General features: G+C 45.0%; 2 protein-coding genes across 2 annotated transcripts; one reads left to right on the top strand and one right to left on the bottom strand.

Moving 5' to 3' along the window:
- Positions 1–124: 124 nt before the first annotated feature.
- On the bottom strand, positions 125–10,857 carry LOC120836191. The gene is made up of 5 exons (XM_040219535.1): positions 10,813–10,857; positions 10,354–10,369; positions 7,481–7,616; positions 2,234–2,621; positions 125–394 (listed from the first exon to the last, which is right to left on the bottom strand). The coding sequence occupies exons 1-5, from the start codon at positions 10,855–10,857 to the stop codon at positions 125–127; spliced, it is 855 nt and encodes a 284-aa protein (XP_040075469.1).
- Positions 10,858–16,204: 5,347 nt separating this feature from the next.
- Positions 16,205–17,884, top strand: LOC120847681 (zinc finger MYM-type protein 1-like). The gene has a single exon (XM_040219539.1). It carries the CDS (start codon positions 16,205–16,207, stop codon positions 17,882–17,884), a length of 1,680 nt encoding a protein of 559 aa, XP_040075473.1.
- The last annotated feature ends 2,706 nt before the right edge of the window (positions 17,885–20,590 follow it).

Genomic DNA, 20,590 nt, shown 5'->3' with positions numbered 1-20,590 from the left:
CAACAAAATACTTTTTTTAGATTTTTTTTAACGTTTACTCGCAAACAAAGTAAAGTTTAGAACTGTTTTTATTAGTATGTCTGTTATTATTTCAAAAACGTGTTTCCATCCACTCGGTCGTGGTTCATGAGGTTTCTTGCTCAAAAGTATATTTTGCCAGGCTCGTGGTGCGCTGCGCTAATTTTTTCTGAGTGGTGGAGAGGTGGTAGCTCTGAGCTACGTTTGCTTGGAACAGCCCCAAAGCCTGAAACGTGACGCATTTCCCTTTTCTTGTTAAGTGTTCATGTTCGAACCCTTGCACGTCTAAGTACCTCCATGTTAGGTTCTTGTCGGGCGTTTCAAACAATGCTGCAACGTAACCCTTCACGAAGATGTCTGCCACCCACGGGACCACCTGTAGAGATACAACATAATGAAAACAAAGATTTATTGCGTGATCCAAGTTTCGGTTAAATCGTCAGCGAGGCACGGCGAAATTTCTGATGGTCACTGATTTCCCTCAAAATTTATTAAAAACGTAAATATACACGTCTAAACTAGTGATACAATTACGAGTCCTAATAAAGTTTCTTGTCAAGCTATTGCATTTTTAAGTTTGGTCCGAGAAGTTAAATCCGGGGCACGGTGTAATACGGGGTAACACTGCTTGTACATAATACAAAAGAGAGTCTGCATAGAGATTTGAACGCGAGTTAACGCGAGGTCCGTGCTTCAATTGCCGCATGGCAACGAGTTCGAGGAGGAAGTTTGGCACTCGGAATTTGAACCACGGATATTGCGGTGACTCGTATTTGCAGATTGTTTTTTCTCTGAGCAGTGTGACCCTGACTTTACGCATCTGAAGCAAGTCTTTGAGAATTTACGCATATATTCGGCTGTTCTACAGGTACTTTTTTGTCAGAAGCTCGGATCAAAATACCCCAAGTATGCGAGGCAAAAAAAAAAATGCCTCGAGAAAACATATTTTTTCTGAAATCACAAAAGCTACACAAAAAAAAAAAATAAGAAAGTAACGTTTTCCGTAAAATCTAACTTTGAGAAAACTGAAATGCAGTAATGACACCACCAGCTCCGTACCCCTGTTAGTAGCTTCACTGCTAAACGTGGCGGTGGTCTCTCTGTACTGGACAATCAGTAATGCTGCCGGGAAACATTAGTGACGCGCAGAAGACCTACAGATCATCCTAGTTACGAGACTTCTTACTGCGCTTGCGCATTCAGTCGACCTTTTTGTCTGAAGCTAGTTCTACACTTGCTCTGTTTTGTTTTATGTTGAGAGCTACGTGATGATTGGTTTTAAATAGCCAGAAAAGTACAACTCTCTCCATAAATATTTACTGAAATGAATTTTCTGATAATTTTTTTTACTTTCAGAAAACAATGAAATTATATTATCATCGCTCTTAGAAATATCATGTTACCAATATCCGAATTTCTTTTGCTCCGCCGCACAAGTAATACAATTTTAAACAGTACCCAACTGCTCAGGTTGCACCCGCAAAACGTAACGTCACGCTAAGAGTGCCACGACAGCTCTTGACTGCTGTCTTAGTAAAATAACTTCATTCTAAGAAAGACAAGATTTACGGTATTGAGAGAAGCTCAATTTTCGGACGATGATCGTTGTACACACCATCAACCATATTGATCCAAAACCGAGAGTAAGTCAACGTCCGTGACTCTGACGTTATCATGTCTGATGTGAGGTCACGACACGACAAGCCATGCATACTTGCGAAATTTTACGTGAAGTTTTGTATTCATGTTCATGAATAATTTAACGAATATTTGGGGAGGGGGGCGGGGGATCGTTTGATGAAATAACTATCACATCTGACCATAATCTGGCCCTCTCTACGGGACCATAGCAGACAATGAGTAACTTCCGGATTTCACCGTGCAAACCCTTAAGACATTTGTATATAAATTAAACATTTGGGTTTTGAGTACCTGCTTCTTTTATAATAACGTTTTTTTTTTTTTAGAATTGAAAGGTTTTGCCGGTCATTTACCATAAAATGCGAGAACATTTGCGGAAGGTGGCTTCAACGTGGCGTCTCGATGTGCCAATATTTATCAAAATGTTTTTATTGTGCCCTTATAAATTTGTGCTCACTTTATTGCTGTCATTCCACAGAAAGGTGGCTCCAACAACGGTGTCCCTATATACATAGTGTGATATTTCAGTAACTTTTAAACGAAACATCGATAAAAAATAGCAAATCGTACGCACCACCTGTGCTTCGTTGACATACCACTTGGCTTCGAGAGTGGCTCCTGGGGGTATTTTTATATCTTGTTTAATCAGCTGTCGCGTAGTGCGTGTTTCGATTTTGGTAGATCCAGAGCTTGTCGTCAGTGTTGTCGAAAATTCTGTCGAGAACTGATAAATTAGTGGCACATTTATACTGAACTTGGCCTTAGCGGTGAAATCCGCTCCCCTGGTGACAGACCACATGTACTCGTCTTCGTGTTCTACTTGTTCCGATATGTACGCCTTACCCCCCTCACCAGACTGGTTGTTGTGAAAAATCTGTACGTATACAGCAGACAGCTTTAGAGACTCTACTTTGGCGGCCTGGTAGACCACCGGGCCGACTTTGATCTTCACTGGTGGGTACCTGCGTCAAAAAACTGTACCGTTAAGCTGCGCTCACGCCACGTACAAAAGACCGTCAGGAGGCGCTAAGGCCTCTTTTTTCCATGGCGGTACAGTGACACGGGCCCTACACGAACTGTTTGCAGACATATTCGCATATGTACAAAGCAGAGAATCTCCGAGTACGCTTGAGGTGCGGTCGCAGATAATTCTTTCACTGTGTTTGCAGGGAACACCACGCCCTCTGTGTAATGTACGAGCAGTTTGATTGTAGCTTTAATCTGCAACGCGATAACACTTCAGGGCATAGCTGTATACTGCTACCCGTAGCTGTAAATAAGATTAATCTTCGTAGGGCCTGCCAACGCTATTAAAACTATAATCAGCGATAGTTTTTATTCTTCACTATAATATCGTTCGTCAGATAATGCTTCAAGTCCCAGATGGAAACAACAATTAGTAGTAATTACATCAATAAATATAGCGGTACTTTTTATAGTGTTCCGGAACAAATTTGCACTGTTTGTGCTCGCTCACTCTTAAAAAAAATATGAAAAAAATATATCGAAGGCAAACATAGTCCACAAATCCAACGCACCTCTACCACTCATAAAAGAAAGAGCAACAACAAACAAAGACAACACGAGAGGTGGTAAAGTTATTAAGACCAAGTTAAGAAAGCAAAAGCCATGAGGTTTGCGGAGGCTCTTTTCTGAGCACTTATCACGGAACACAGATCGCTGTTCGAACATGCATACCTTAGTGAGATCACGTAACTTCTTACCATTACTCGTTACTTACTAAAATAGTGACTTAGTACGTTACTCGATACTGTGGTTGAAAAGAAACGCGTTTCCTCAGACTTGAAAGTAACGCGTTGTTTTCTCGTTATTCTTAATGCTTCCAATACTGCTCGCCTTATAACGCGTTCGTGCGGGGATCACTTTGGCTATACCGACATGCCTTGTTCAGATCTACCTTATGGTATATGTAACGTTTTCTAGTTGCGATAATCGCGGGTGCGAGCTGGGACGAGAACGACGTAGGGAACTCGTGTTGTACGCCCATTCCCTTTCAGAAGTAACTAGATACCGTTACGCGTTACTTCATCACAACGTAACGAAAATACGTTAATTGTTTCTTTTCTTAAAACTATGTCGCTACTTCGTTACCAAAAAAGAAAATGTATTTAGATTCTGGGCGCCACGTGACATAACGTCACGTCCGGGAGGCCTGCATGGGCGCTGATTGGATACGAGTGCCGCGTCAGCGTTCACGCGGGACTAGGATAGGGAAACGAGCCCCACGCGAACGCGGACGCGGCACTCGCATCCAATCAGCGCCCGTGCAGGCCTCCGGGACGTGGCGTCATGTCACGTGACGCGCAGGCTTGAAAGCTGTCTAGGAGGTGCTAATCGAGCGGCGCCAAAAGTGAATCGGCCCTGGTCGTCGTTGTGTTTCACCGGATACACCGATCAGGCACGGAAGAAAGCGCAGGATCACGCCGCATTACACTTCGCGCGATTGGTCGAGCCGATAACAGGAAGGGAACAGAGCCGCGCCGTGACGATGCACTTTTGACGCTGCTCGATCCATCGCCTTCTAGCGCTTGCTGCAGTCCCGCTCATCCAAGCTCATCGCGTATCTTCAACTGAGAAAAACAAAAATACGATTTGCGTTTCAAGTTTGCATATGTGCGAGCGAAAAGTGGGGGACAGGAGGAGACGAGAGCACGCAGGGACATCGGAACGCCAAGAGCTCTGATTGGAACGGTTAGGGGGTAGACGCCAAGCTAGCCGCCTTTGTCTCCGCTGCACTCGTAGAACGCGTTAGAAACCGGAACGTCGGCGTCCGGCGTTCCGGTTCGAACGCGTCCGACAATTACAGTGGAGACAAAGGCATCTGGGCTAGAGTTCACTTTAAAAGAAATCTCGTCGTAAAGACACTCTTACAGGTTCTTCGGCTCGTCCATTTCTTGCACTATAAAACGTTACTTTAAGCATCCCCTAAAAGAGTTTTTCGTAAAAAACCTATGAGGGGTCCTTTAAAGCTTCGTTTTTTGACGCGAAAGAGTTCTTAATCCCCAACTTGTTTTTCTACTGCGCCGGGGGTCGATAGTGCTTGACTCAAAACCGTTCTAAAATTTCTTGGGCCGTTGAAAACCACTTTTTAAGAGCGGATTCCTTTTTTTTTTTTTTTTGTGTGTACCCACAAACAGTTTGAACTCAGTGTTCTGACGTCCTCGCGTGCTTTTGCTTCCTCCTCTTCCTCGGTTTCGGCCCGCATAGTCGCTGACAGCTTAAAACCGGACTTATCATGTTTGCGCCTCTTGCTTTCTGATTGGTCCTTCGGCATTCTTATCGATATAATGCAGCGATCTCATTGGCTGACGCGGGATAATGAGATGCGCGGGACTCGATATGCCTCGCGTTTTCTAAAGGTTAACTCCAGTCAGTATTTTTGAATATGGGATCGGGACTGGTTTTCAGCTAAAGCAGTGTCCCTGAATTACGGGGTATATTTTTTTGTTCTCGATATTGCGTGTTGTTTTAAAAATATCACGGCTCAAACTTTGGTTTCGGGAGTCTTCGGCACAACCTAAACTACCTGCTAAAGGGATGGCAACACTGATCATCAGCCGTACGGCTGTGGTGCCTGGAGCGCGTCTCCGACTGGTGTGCTTAGCGCCCTATCCCGCCCATACATCAAAAGTGGTCCCAAAGTGGCAACAAATGATGTCACAGAAGCAGGAGTGTCACGCTGTTGCCTGTCGCGATCCTGGCGGTTGGCCCTAGACATGCTGGCGGAAAGCACGAGCGAACGCGAGTGTCGCTGTCGTCACGGCGTCCCAACTGCCGGCTGCTTTAACTTCCGTGGACTGTCACAGTGGAGAGCGACCTACAGCAGAACAGGCGTCCGTCATATACACCACAACTGTTGAGACGCCGCCAGGATCGCGATCGGCAACAGCATGACACTTTTATGACGTCATCAGGCGGAAATCGAGGGACCACTTTTTTGGAAGCAGTAAACTATTATAGTGCCTGGAACGCGTCGGAGACGCGTTCCAGGCACCATAGTACGGCCGCGACGTGACGTCAAAAGGATGCTGCGGTACGCGGTACAACCAAGCGACCGCAGGTCCTCCAAGACGTGACGTCACGAGGGTGCAGCGCCGGTGTTTTTCGACTAAAAGCTAACTCGCTTGCCGCCCGCTAAAGAGCAGCTGGGTGAATCATTAAAATCGGTTTTAGTGGAGTGCATTGCCTCATTTTGACGTAATATTCCGTTAGTGATTATATGTCGTGCCATTAAAGCGATACCAATATTTTAGTTTGCTTTCGCTCTCGACCAGAGTTATCGTTTAGTCTGTCAATTAGCATTGTACTTTCTAGGAGTTTGCTTCTATGCAGATGCTGCAAGGACCGTCCGAGTGAGCCGACAACGTCCCTAAGTAGTCCACGCAATTTACTGTAAAAAAAAAAAAATTCGTTCTTGTAAGGTTTTTTGGCGCCCCAAGAGTTATTTCAGCTCGTCAAGGAAGTTTCGCCTCAAACACTATCGCACCCTGGCGTTCTAGACGGGCAGCTGGGCGACGAAGAACTCTTTCGCATCAAAAAGGAGCTTAAAGTGGCAGTGCAACAATTTTAGCGTTGAAAGAATCGGCAGTTTGTATTTGTATCTTTTTTATACTGTTTATCCAAGCGCAAGTTACCAAAAAGGCGTCACTTTGCCCCGAAAAACCGCTATTACGGTGCATGGTCGCAAAGAAGACAACAAAATATTTACCGTTCTGCCGCCGCGTGTGGTGGTTAACGGGACTGGTGTGTGACGTACTCTGGCGGATACGCGGAAGTGAACAGAACCTGTCCCCCTCCGCTGCTACACTCGCCGTCACCGCGAACCGTTTTTTGCGTCGATCGCTCGCCGTGACCTTGAACGATGCTAATCCTTTAAAAATCGAAAATTGCGGAGGAAGCGGCTGGGGTTTCTGAAAAAAAGAACCCAAGAGGAAACCAGGTGATCCCCCAGAGTACGTCACTCAAAAGGCGACCGACTAGGGACGGACGGAAGGGGAACTAGCGCTCGCAAGAAAATACGACTTTCTGTTCTTCAAAAATAATTGAATTGGACAAAGCCTGAAAATCGTTGCACCGCCCCTTTAAGAACCCCTTATAGGTTTCTTACGAATAAGTCTTTTGTAGGGTTCTTAAAATAACTTTTAGGGCGCCAAATATAAGCCAGCCGAAGAACGCATAACAGGTATTTTACGACTAGATTTTTGTAGTGTAGAGCCATATTTTAAGGAGTGCTTCTAGTTAAAAGTAAACATGAAAAACAGACGCTACGTATAGCTACTCAATGGTCTCGTGTTTTGTAAGAGATTTAGCATTTTGTACATAAACATGACATACATTTACCGGTTTATTGAAGGAAAGGCGAAGAAAAGACGCGAATCTTAAGAATTCTGAGCAGTTGTCGTTTCTCTCGGGGTTTAACCGTCGTGTTACTTGCGTTGCTTTCCTAGCATCAGCGATGTCACCAGCGGTGAGCGTTTTTCACTATAATCCACGTACCTTAGTGAAGTGACAACATGTCTCCTGTCGAATGCGAATGACTAATGCCGTTTTTTTGTTTTTTTTTAGTGTTGGGGGGAGGGTTTAATCTGATCATTGCTTTTCGGCAGTACGTGCACCTATAAGTACATAACACGGCACAAACTGATACACGTAGGAGAATATTTGAAACGCATATTTAGTAGTTATAAATAGGGATCTGTAGTTTGGCGTTGAAACTTGTTACACCGGTACTTCTAATTCAAAGTGACCTTAGTTCGTTTTATAATTTATTGTTTTCGAAATAAAGAGTAGCATAACGTACGTGGCGAGGAGTTCAGGGCGACCTCGGGTTTTGTTATCTCCAGTGACATCAAAAGTGACCAGCCTTTCATTGTAAGAGCAATTTCGCACGAGGACTTGGTAAATCACATCTTCGAGATCAAATAGGGTGCCGCTGCCTAGAAGAAAACAAGCTTATTAATACATTTCACAATGAGACTCGTACCGCCTAGGGTTTGTAGAAATGCTAAATACGTGGAAAGCATTATATTCGAGGAGGAAAATGCTATGGTAGGCAGATCTGGGTTCGAACTTGAAAGGAGCCGCCATTACTCCTAAAGCCACGGTCGCACTGCTTATACAACAAAAGAGTGTGCGGGCACTATTTGAGGCGTGTTTGTTCCTTATACTGTTGTCCTCTCACATTGATAATATAAAAACACTGTCTGCAAACTTGTTCAAAACATTCACACGTGTGAAGCAAACATGCTTACAGCGTGCTCGAAGTGTGTTCGCAGACAATTCTGTCAACATGCTTGCAGCGAGTACAGTGTCTTTTCGTTTTTGTATGATGCATCAACAGTGCAACTGACACGACAAAAAAGAAAACAAAGAAAATTTAAGATTGTTGCGTCCGTAAGCAGTAACTACAAAGGAATCTCGGACAAAATATTGTCTAAATCTCTCGTTTCTTGACCTGACGCGATTGGAAACCTCCCTTCCACAAGTGCCCGTCCGCCACTAGGTTTTTTCCATTCACTTTTTGAGTACCACGCCCTAGACGTTAACACCAAGGGTTGGTCCAGGGTCGTATTAAGAAATATAGAGGCACTAAACTGATGAGCACCTGCCCCTCCCCCTTATCCTAAAGAAAATGAGAAAAATGCATCGAAAGTTAGTGTGGCCCAGCAATATCGCAACAAAGTGTCGGTGTTCGACACTGTTTTTATGTCCGTGGACCTTTTAATTTCCCACTCTTTCATTAAAAAAGTCGTGCGTGGGGAAGAAAATCGGGTGGCTCGGAATCAAAAATAGTTTGCACATTAAGCAGTAAATGAGCCCCGGACTTCGAGCAGATTACCGGTGTTTCTCGCACGCTTCGTAATTTACACCCCCCCCCCCCCCCCCCCACACACACACACACACACACCCTACAAAAACCGTTTCCCACTTTCGCACTTTCTTATGTAAACAGAAATGTTTCCGCCCGACTGTAAACAATGATCGGCCTTTTCACAATATGCACTCGTCCGGAAACGTGCAGGAGTAATACCAGCCGCATACCTGGCGTTCCAAGTTTCGCCATAGGAGGTTTTATATATTTATTAAGAATGTTAGAGGAAATATGCCCCGTTCCCTTGCTCTCGGGGGTGAAGCCCTTAACTGCAATCTGCTTAGCCCCCCATCTCCCTCAATCTAGCGCTGTATTTCTCCCAGTGACACCGCGTTTAGAAACCAAAATCCGTCCACTCAATAGGTAGTCGATTGAGCCAATGCCACTTAAAAGACAAGGCTTGCTCATGCAGTCATCATTAGTGGATCCAAAACCACCCCAAGCGGCGAACGCGCCGAAGCTTTACGAGAGTGGCAGCATAGCGGCAAACGTGTCCGTCTTGGCGACGCCTTGTGCCAGCGTCGCGCTCGTTGGGAGACGCAGTGAGACGGGCTGGCAGCGATGCTGCCACAAGCTAGGAGACGCTACGTGAAGCCACTAGGGATGACGTGTAGGGGAGTGGGGTAACGTGTGCCTTGTCTTCTAATTGGTATAGACCTGCAGCTCTCAAGTTTTGAACAACACTCTGGCGAGCAACATTGCATATTTTTAGGTCGCGTTTCCGCTGTGCGTAGCGTTGCGTCGTTTCAAACGCTCTGTTAGTGCGCGGAAACCAACGTTATTAAAGTTGGAAAACTCAACCTCGAAACCAGGGCCGATGGCGTCTACCGAAACCGAACTAAATACGATAACAGCGCTACCCTTTAGCGACGAGTTGAAACATGAAATTAGATTTATTGGCTACTGCTAGAGTCAGTGAAAGTTCCCAGAGTACGGAAACTCCCAGTGTCAAGGTGCCAAAGTGGCAACGCAATCTCGTTTCTTTACTGTGGTCACGGTGAGCTAGTCACGGTGAGCTTTTAGAAAGCATGCTTTTGCGGAAAACAAACGAAACAAGCTTTTTGTAGGAACTTTTATTGGAGGTTGGTACCGAATTACGGGAGTGTGATGTTTAGATACAAATTTAGTTTAGAGGTTTTTCGGCAAAATTAATATTGTGTTTCGTCAGCCATGTCACACCCATGACTTCAGGTAGCGCGTCCCGACCTTGGTCCGTCCTAACTTTGGTAAATAAACGCGGCGCGTCCACTTGGGAGCCGGGGGCTGGCTGCCCTAACTTCCACTGTACACGCTTCGGCGCCTAATTGGACGATTTAAGCTAAAATAGCAGTCCGAACAGACGCTACCGATTACGGTGCTCCCGAACCAATAAAAGCGGCACTGCAGTCTCTCGAGTGGCCGTTGCGGGAGGAATGGCGGCGTTGCGATCGCCAATAGATCGGTTCTCGAGCACGAATCGGTGCCGTACTTTTTCAGGGCAGCATTCATGACAGTTTCCAAACCGAGCTGTTCTAGTAACGTTGGCGGGAACCATGAGTAGACGCGGAGGAACGCTGACAGACGCCGGCTTACACAGGTGGAAAGTGCATGATGGGACGCTAGGACACGGCTTCACGCCAGCATTAAATGGTCGCGTCTCGCGGACGCTAGCGAAGGCGCCCCTTTTGTGTTCGCGTCTCGTGAACGCTACAGCGCCCCCTGGCCGAGAGAAAAAGGTTTATTGACTGAACTAAACAGAAACAAAGGCGTAACCGTAGCAAATGATAAAATATTTTGAAAGTACCTGAATGGAGCGTACTTACTTTGGTGAACCGAACACTGTAGAGAAAAAACGAACGTTCAAATTAATATTCGAACACATGACGGGGACATCCCGTGTATCTTGAGTTTGACAGAGAAGATTGTTATTTGCTTATCACTATACCAGCTCGACAGTCGAGTTGAGTGATATAGTCACATCCATGTGAAACGCACGGGTGGGAACATAATTCTCAACTTACAAGATTTGCAGAAATAAATACTACTTATTTCTTCTTTAAATATTTCTGCAAACACACAAGGTCATTACTATAATATATTCTGGTGAACGAAAAGGCGTTTTCTGCGATTTCGGATAGAGTGTCAGTTAAGTGGCAACCAGGATTTTATGCACCAAGATGCCTGAGGTGGAGTCACTTCAAAGCGAATCTTATCTAGTGAGTAGACTAAGCTTACAAATTTTAGTACTTCGCACGCAAACTTTTTCTTAGTGTTACACTCACCAAGAGGAGGAGAAGGAGTAGCAAAAACTGAAACCTTTGAGTCATGTTACCTGCTCAGTGAACTGAGCAATTAACAGGTGCCTCCTTCCTTCTGCGTAAATGCTTTCCCGTCACTACTTTTTATACAAAAACAGCTTTAAAAAGAATGCGAGTGCGCTTATAAAAAACAAAACAAAAATCAGATGTCAAGAAAATTGTATTTGCAGGGAAAGGTTCGAGCTTTCGTTCGAAAGGATAACGTTCAACAGGAAGTTGCAGGAAGCAACAGGATGCTACATTTGAGTGCCTGTGCACACCTTATACACCATCTCATATTTACAAACAAACAGGAGCTCCCCTAGCGGTACACCACTGGTGCCGCGCATCCGCGACGGGACGTTGGCAGGAAGCGCTATGACCCGCATCAACAAACCCTTGGAATCTGATGTCGTCGGCGTCGGTGTCAGTCCCCGTGCTCCTTTTAGCGTTGGAAGTGCTTATTCTACGTCTTCCTGCCTTACCATTCCAGTAGTCTGACCGAAATTAACGAGGCTCGTTACACCGCAGAACGTCTTCTAAATAATGTGACGTGCGTCGATTCATTCAGCGTGAACGCCGCAAAATATACCTTAGAGCGTTATTTACATGATAAGATTCTGCTAGCAATTTTCAATCATGACGTCACTCAGGTTGCAAAAGCGTGTACGGTAGGTAGCTGCGATGCTCGACGTCGAATCTGAAAATCGCAAGCAGAATTGAGCGATAGGAATTCGGTAAAAACAAGTTGGTGATGGAGAGTGGTAACAATGATCGGCATCTCCTTCAATATACAGTTTACACCGAGCCTACTTACAGAAAACGACCTTCAAACCTAAACGTATTTTGAGGCATGCATATTTTATCGCAACGTTTGTCTAGTGATCGCTGTCGTTTGAACAAGCAGAGGACAGTTTGGACGAGTTTGAAAGAAAATATTAGACTTTGAACGATCAGGCGGCCGTTTGATCGCGAAGGCGCACTGAACGTGGTCCGCGGGTGGATCGCACAACTTCAAGGTTTTTTCGGGATCATGTTGGGACAAAACAAATAAATCTTACGACCTCAAGTATCCCAGGATTCAACCCAAAGGGCTTCGCGCACAAGCGATCATGTTTCGACGGTGTCTGGTTTTCTTTTTTATAGCACCTATCCACGTTCCCAGGCGAACCGGTCAGACAGAAAACACGTGGAAAGTTATCTCCAAACATTTCCCGGCAGTTTTGGTACAACCCCAGTCGCGGCGTTTTGACGAAAAGGCAGGTTGTAGTCTGCAAAGGTTCGAATTGACGGTCCAATTTGACAGTCCAGCGTTAAGGCAAATACCGTGTAAGCCAAAACTGGCAACTCCCGAGGATCGCGGGCGAAAAGTGATCGCAGCGCCCCTGGCGAGCTCAGAGTCTCCGCTAGCAGACGAATTCTCCACAACGCATTGGTTTTGCCGATCTCCGTGCGAGCTGACTAATGAAAAAGATTGTCACGGTTATTCGCTGCTTTGAATGTTAAAAATAGGTGCCACTTCATGAGTGAAGAACATCTTCGTGTGGGACAGATGTTACAGCTTGCAGGGTGCAATTTTAGGGCTCTCCTGAAGAAAGCACTCTGTCAGAACATACGTAAGCCAGGCAAACCACGAATGTACCTTCACCCTGTTTCTTCAAAAAGGGCAATGCACCAAACTTTCAGAACATAGCTACGTTTCAACTTTACTGTTCTTATTAATCCTTGTTTAAACCTGTCACCCAACCTATCAGTGTTACCCGATGTTTTTATCTCTCCCGATGGACTGTTTTCAGCGTTGCTTAATCTTTCGACAAAAAAAGCTGCTGGTCACGACAGCATTCAAAATATGTTCCTCGTTCGCTACGCAGAATGGTGCTCAAAGTATCTTTATCTAATATTAAAAAAAAAATCATTGTCGGAGTCCGTCATTCATGTAGAATGGAAGATTGCCAAGATCGTTCCCGTTCACAAATCTGGATCTCATCTCTTGCCTGGGAACTTCCGGCCGATTTCTCTGCTTCCTTACTGCTCTAAACTCTTAGAGCACGTTGTTTTTAAACATTTGGCAGCGTATTTAGAAAATCACAACTTTTTTAATGTGAATCAACATGGTTTTTGTCATGGCCTTTCAACCACAACGCAATTACTTGAAACCGTCCATGATTTTGCTGAAATATTAAATCGTTCTAAACAGGTTGATGTAATTTTTCTTGACCTCGCCAAAGCGTTTGACAGAGTGTCACACTGTAAACTTCTAAAACTTAAATCAATCGTGCAAAACGACATCACCTACTCCTGGCTTGAAAATTACTTGCTAGAAAGAAAACAGTACGTTCAGATAAACTCTAGTGCATCCTCGCCAGTCCCTCTGCTATCAGGCGTTCCACAAGGGTCAGTCCTTGGGTCTTTACTTTTTTCAATTTTTATAAACGAAATCACTGCTAACATTCCTGTGCGAGCACGTTTATTCGCGGACGATGTTGTTATCTTCACTGAGGTAAATGGTGTTAGTGACCAGACATTACTTAACAGCTGCTTATCCAAGATCCACGATTGGTGTGACTCGTGGCAGATGTCACTAAATGTTAACAAATGTGTTCGCATGCATATAACCCGCAAAACTAGTTTTCTTTTTTATAATTATTCCATTAACAATACTGTCCTAGCCGAAGGGACTTCCTATAAATACCTCGGTGTAATCATTTCAAACGACCTGCGTTGGAACACCCATATAAAATATATTGTTCGCAAGGCGTTAACTAAACTCTGGTTTCTCCGGCGAAATTTAAAGCAAACCTCATCGAATGTAAAATAACAGCCTATAAAACGTTTGTTCTGCCTATATTAGAGTATGCGTCCGTTGTCTGGGACCCGTTTACTAAAACCAACATAAATTTACTTGAATCCATACAGAGAAAATGCTTGCGTTTCATATAGAACAAATTTCAGAGACAATACCCGGTTTCCGAACTATATGTGTGTTCCAGCCTTAGCCCATTAACCCATAGACGCATGTTTCAAAGATTAAAATTTTTGCTCGACCTACTAAACTACCGATTCAATATTGACACCTCTACATATATTTCACCTGCTCTTCATAATTACCCCACGCGAAATTTTCATTGTAGATCATTACAAGAATACAGCTGTAGGGTCGATGTATTTAAGTTCTCATTTCTCCCAAGGACCATTCATGATTGGAATGCCCTACCCAGTCACATAATAAATGCTTCATCTGAGTCATCACTCATTGCTAACCTTCGCAGTTTCTGTAACTCCTGCGATTGACGGTATTTCTTGTAGGTTGTTTTGTTGTTGTTGTTGTTTTTGTTTTGCTTTAATTTTTTATTCAATACTGTATAATGATGACATTGATGGCCTTATTCGCGTGTGCTAAAATCACTAGAAATGTATGCCTTATACAACATTATATACCCCCTCCTACCACATCTCCCGAAGGAGATAGTAGTATCAATAAATAAATAATAAAAAAAAATAATCAGCAAGGCATGTAGTTGGGCTAGTTGGTGGTACATACTGTTTGGAGGGAACAGCGCATTAATCAAATCGTTTCGTTGTTGAAATTCCGATTTTTCATGAATGTATGGCTTAAAACCGTTCAGTCTCATAGGTTTGCTGGCTAATCCCGTTAAGATTGTCTCTGGATGAAAAAGCAAAAGGCAATTTTGAACCAAGTACATTACTCCGATGTCCGTCTGCTCTGGAAGAAGTTGATTGTGCACATGCAAATCTGACGTTATTACTGACACTAATAAAAGCACAGTTACAAGAAAGCAGCCTTCTCGCACTTGCAAAAGAAAAAAGAGGAGTGCGTCGCAGCGCAAATAAAGGTGATTTCGGTCACGTTATATATGGTGCACAAATTGCGATTGTCAACGGCGGGACGACTAAGGTCTTCTGCATCTTCTACGTTAAAACACACAAAGAGATCAAACGCACGCACAGAAAAAAGAAACCTTTATCTGTAGGCCACCTCGCGACATGGCAGTGACTTTGATAAAATTGTCGACGTCAGCACTCATAAAATGAGCACACTGCAGGGCACCGCAGTGACCTTGAAAAAAAAGTGCCGAACTATCCTAAACTTTGTTGTTTTTTATGTTTATTTCTACTGTCGTCTTCGATAACCTGTTCTCACCTTCGATTGAGTTTCTAATCGTAAATCTTTTTATGTGTTCTTTTTATACTTAATAAATATATTAAAAGTGTAAGCTCCTTATACATTTCTGTTCGGATTTTACTTGAGTACGGCGGCGCATCTGCTATGGATCATCGTTTGCTGATCAACCAATCGCCTTCGGGCATACACCAGCCATGGGCGTCCGGAAGGGGGGGGCAAGGGGGGGCGGTTGCCCCCCCCCCCCCCCCCCCTACAACTTTGGAGCATTTCTTTTTTTTAGTTTGAGCATGCATTGGTAAAAAGCTACTCAACTTTTACCAACACACTGGAGTTCTCCATATGACAAGAAGTCCGCCCTATCCGTACAAAACGCCCTTTAGGATTGCGAGCCGACTTTACATGTCACATATTATGACTGATCTAGCCCGTCCGGTCCCGGTGGTGAAGGAAACACTGGCTGGCTATTGAAGATATTTATGATAGAGGACAATTCTAAGCTGAAAGTTCGATGCTATTTTTTTCTTATGAATTTCATGGATTTTGGATTCTTAGATCGTACAGTAGAGTTTTTGTATCAAATTGCCCACTACATTTCGGGGGAACAAAGTACCATTCGCACGTGGCTTCACATCTCTTTGTATCCCCCCCCCCCCCCCCCCCCCCATCCCAAACCCTCAAAACCTGAACCATAAATCCGCCCCTGGAAAAACTTGTACTGCATTCAAGGTTGAGGGAGTAGTACCTTTTAATAGGAACCGTTTCAACGAAGCTAAGTTGCTACGCCATCATTTTTAGATTCCAGTTAAATCAAACCGAAACCAAATTTGATGAATTGTTACCTATCTTAATAGTAAGGTTAATTAATTATATACGCTGTTTTTATTGCTGAAAGTCTTTAATACGTTACATAATTTACCTTGCCTTGTTTTCTGTGTATAAGAACGAGTGTCAGACACTTCAGACGAATGAAAGCAACCAAAACACCAGGATAGCCGCATAGTCATCGACACGGCTGCGATCTGCCGGTACTGCGCGGGCTTCGGTGTTCTGTACGCCGTGCTGGGATTTGCTGGCGTGGAGTGAAGAATTGAACAAACAACGATTACAAAGACGTAAGCTACTGCCCGCTATGACTGTTCACTGTGTCCGTTACAATCAATCCGTCCATTTCGCCTGTTCGCCATCTCCCACGAGGCACTCTCTAGTCACCTTTGCCTAGCGCGATCCGAAACAATGGACATTCGACACTTCTTCAAGCGTCAGCGGATGTGTGACGAAGTGTTATCAAGTTGTCCTGCTGAAGATCCTGGTGTGACATGTTTCAACGTTGCCACATCTGACCAAAGTGAAGCAAGCTTTCATCAGCAGACAGCAGCTGACATCGTCGAGTCTACGAGAGGGACTGCACCAACGGTGAGCTCCCACGACGTAGTAAACTACGATGATTTCCCTTCCCCTTGTTTGGGTTTAAACCAAAGTGACACCAGCAAGGAAGCAACTCGGGTCTTTAATAATTACGACTTGGGAGAGTTTCTAGACAAAGCTAAACACCCGAGCATCCCGGACTCTTTGAAGTTACGCCTTCTTAAAGACGCATGGACGCCAGATGTAAAGTACGACTTTAAGAAAGATGTAACGTCTGTCAAAAGGAGTTTCCGCTACCAATGGCTGGCAGATTACTCCCCTTGGCTTGCGTACTCAGCGACAGCGAAAGGCGCCCTTTGCCGTTACTGCGTCACTTTTCCCCCGAATGTTCACCGCGGCACTCAAGGTAGCTTTATCGTGCGTGCTTTCATGAACTACAAAAAGATGCATGAGGCGTGCAGGGATCACGTAAAGTCCCAATGGCACCAGGAAGCAATGGCAGCCTCACAAGACTTTATGAATGTAATGATGAGCAAGCAGCTACCCGTTGCACAGCAGCTGAACAGAGCACTGCATCACCAAGTTGAAAAGAACCGCGAGAAACCATTTCCTATAGTTTCCACCATCATCTTTTGCGCAACGCATGACTTGCCTATTCGCGGGAAGCAGTCTGACAGTGGAGTCTTCAACGATCTCCTTGATTTTCGGGTGGAAGCTGGAGATGCTCGACTTCAGGAACACTTCGCTTCTTGTGCTGGCAACGCAAAGTACACTTCTGTCCGGATCCAGAACGAGATCATCACAATCTGTGGCGACATCCTGAGGGAGCAAATTGTGTCCGAAGCTAACACAGCGTTGGCTTTCTCCGTCCTTGCGGACGAAACGGCGGACATTGGAGAAACAGAACAGCTGTCTATAGGGATTCGCTTTATTGACAAGGCGGGAACCGAGGCATTCGTTCGGGAGCAGTTTATGGGATTTTTAGAGCTGGAACAACTGAACTCCGCTTGCATCGCCGCTACAATCTTGAAGTTTTTGAAGGATGCCGGGCTGATTGTGTCGAACCTCGTTGGACAGGGATACGATGGATGCTCTACAATGGCTGGAAAAGAAGCTGGAGTAAACAGAATAATACAGAAAGAGCTTCCTAAGGCACTATTCTTCCACTGCGCAAGTCACAAACTCAATCTCGTGATCAACGATCTGAACGAGGTCTCTGAAATTCGAAACACGATAGGGGTCATCAAACAAAACATAAACTTCTTCCGTGAAAGCGTGCTCCGAAGGAAATTGGTGCCCAACATTCCGATGCTGTGTGAAACAAGGTGGTCTGCAAAATACAAGTCAATTCGGATCTTCTCTGACCATTACGTGGCCATAGTCGAAGCGCTCGAGGACCTGGCATCAATGGAATCAAGCTCGAATGCTGCAACGAGGGACCGCGCTCATATCCTCCACTGCGCAACAACGAGCTCATCTTTCATCGTCTGTTTGCACATTGTCGCGAAGTACAGCGCACGGCTGGAACCCGTTACGAACATTTTGTAGAGTGTATCCATGAATTTCCATTCTGTACACAACCACATCACTGAGCTGCAGAATATTTTTCGCGGCCACCGGACCAACGCTGAAGAGCAGTTCTCGGATATCATGAAGACAGCAAGTGAAGCGGCCAATCATCTAGGCGAGTTGATATCTGTACCCAGACAAGCCTCACGGCAGGCCCACCGAGACAACTACGGGATACAGTTGCCGGAAGAGTATTACCGCGTGGCAATATATGGGCCGTACTTGGACTCTCTCAATGCTTCTTTGGCTCGCCGCTTTTCTGAAAGCAACAAGAAGAGCTACAGACTTCTCCAGCTGCATCCAGCAAGAATGAAGCACTTGAGTCGCGTTGAGTTTGCTGTTCTCGCCGATGAACTCCAAGGCTTTTACGGCATCGAAAACTTCAAGGAAGAGGGCATCTCCTGGTATGAGATGTGGCTCAACAGAACTGGGGACTGCTCAGAAATATCTTATCCCGAACTTCTGCTTCAGGCAAAGACGTTCTTCCCCGCTGTCGCAAACGCCATCGAGGTGGCTCTTGCCTTACCAGTTACCACCTGCACTGTCGAACGCTCGTTCAGTACACTAAGGAGAGTGAAGACGTGGCTACGTTCAACTATGAGGAACGATAGGCTGGACGGCCTTTGTATGATGAGCGTACACCGGGAGCGTGTAATGAAACACAAGGACGACTTTATCACCCGTGTAATCACGCAATTTGCCCAGAAAAATCACAGGCGTCTGCAGCTGTTATTCAAGGAAGACTAACTACAGTCGCATGTTGGTGAACATTTTGTGTTGTGTGCTGGTCATCAGTTCGCGTGAGCCGTGAACTCACGTTCACAGAGACTTGGCACTCTTGTTGTCAACATATTTTTTAATAATTTTTCTGCAATTTGAATAATTAAACTTAACGCTTTGTTCAATAACAAAATCCAGTCTCTTTTTTAAGCTTGGTAGTTTCCCTTGCCGTTTCTAATATTTTTTTTTATCCTTGAAGTTTACACCGGAAATCGCGCATCTTTGGCAATTTCTTTTCCCTTAACCCCCCCCCCCCCCCCTTTCCCCGGCCCTTTATGTGCACGGGTGCCCCCCCCTGGAAAAAGTTCTGTGGACGCCCATGACACCAGCTCATACTTGGAGATGGCAGGCATGCCATGTGCTGGCCTACCACTGCAAAAAACAAGTTTTTGCGATGTGGTGAAAATCCATCTTCCGCTTCCCGAAGACCGAACAAACGGGAGTAATTTCAACTTCAAATTAAACTGGAAGAGCTACCCAAGTCTGGCTTCAAAATCGCCACTGACGCCTCAACAGACGATTATGACAACTCCACGGAGATCGCGGAGAACCTAACGAATGACACACCAGATGTACAACTGAACACCCAGTCCTATGTACCCGGGTGAGCAGCCAGTCAGATCTTTCATCATGCTTGCTAAGTCCAACTGCAATCAGGAACATCTTGAACGGCACTTTGTTGAAGAGCAAGGAATGCTCCCATGAGAAAATGACACCATCTTACGACTTAGCTCGCCACCTAGCCGGTAACATCAGCCGTGCTTTTGACACACAATTCGCTAATATATTGCACCTAAGAAGAGTTCAGCTGAAGCCGCACTTGAGACCGCCGATCGACACTCGAAACAAAGGGACGGTGTACAAGGATAGCCTTCGACATGTACGTCAACAAATACATGTACCTTTGAACTTATTCGGCAAGCGAACAAACAAAGAACCTGCCAAAGTGACTGGGAAGAGAAATGCGAAAGCAAAAAAGGGTCCCGCACTGCTACCACGTAGCAGATTGCAGCGTGCGACTCTTAATTAGCGGGAAGTGTGAGCTGGACTACGTTATTCATTTCCTCAGTTTTGTTCTTAGTTCCTACCAACGCCGCGAAAGCAATTAAACAGACGTGTAACATGTAGCTAAAAAAAAAAGTTGAGCTTTTTTTTAAATAATTTCGTCATGTTGCTTCCGCTTTGTTTGGTGTTAACTCAACACCGACGGACACCACCACCTGCTAAATTTCAATGCTTTTACCGACGCCCCGCGCGATCGTCGTCGTTGAACGAAGTCTTTGCTGGGTGATTTGTATCTTTGTGTCGTCCGGCTAACTTCTTTGTTTCATTCGCCATTGTTCGCGACTGTTCCCCATTTCTTTTTTTTTTTTTTGTCTGAAATGGAGATTTCATTTTTTCTGCAAGGTTCGGAAAGTGTTTGCACGGTCATTTCCTGGTTACTTTTCGTTTTTGTAATACTCCAGAGGCTGGTGCGCTTGCTCTGGTAATTTTAACACGTTCTTTGCGCACGCTTTATAATCACCTATTCAGGTAAGAAATTGTGGCAACGCAGTTTGTAACGGATCAAAATGAACCTTTTACGACTTAGGTGTAGTAGCTAGACGGGTTTTTTCCGCTTCCCAGACGCGTTTCAAACGCATGTGATCCCCTGAGAGTCGTTTGGGACCGCTAAATAAACTGCTCTATCTTTGTTTCTGCGCGCGTTGTTATAAAATTGTCGTTGCAGCTGCGATCAGTGGATTCCGCTTTGCAAGCGGACTGATTGTAATGAATTGTTTCAGTGGTTGAGGTGACAAAACGGGGCTCGCAAAGCTCGAGGACGTCGCCGAGCCTATACTTTTCCATTGCGTCGTCTGTAGACTCCGAATCCGCTAGAGGAGCCACTGACACCTTTGCCACTGC

Source organism: Ixodes scapularis, unplaced genomic scaffold (assembly GCF_016920785.2).
Source record: "Ixodes scapularis isolate PalLabHiFi unplaced genomic scaffold, ASM1692078v2 ptg001421l_1__unscaffolded, whole genome shotgun sequence".
In the NCBI taxonomy this organism is placed as follows: Eukaryota; Metazoa; Arthropoda; class Arachnida; order Ixodida; family Ixodidae; genus Ixodes; species Ixodes scapularis.
The sequence above is the reverse complement of the archived record's forward strand: the minus strand, read 5'-3'. Positions and strand labels throughout refer to the sequence as shown.

Coding starts and splice junctions, on each gene's coding strand:
- LOC120847681 (XM_040219539.1), top strand. CDS start 16,205: ATGGACATTCGACACTTCTTCAAGCGTCAGCGGATGTGTGACGAAGTG.
- LOC120836191 (XM_040219535.1), bottom strand. CDS start 10,857: ATGACTCAAAGGTTTCAGTTTTTGCTACTCCTTCTCCTCCTCTTG. Junction 2,622..7,480: donor CGCCCTGAACTCCTCGCCAC/GTACGTTATGCT, acceptor TTTTTGACGCAG/GTACCCACCAGTGAAGATCA. Junction 395..2,233: donor ATGTCAACGAAGCACAGGTG/GTGCGTACGATT, acceptor GTATCTCTACAG/GTGGTCCCGTGGGTGGCAGA.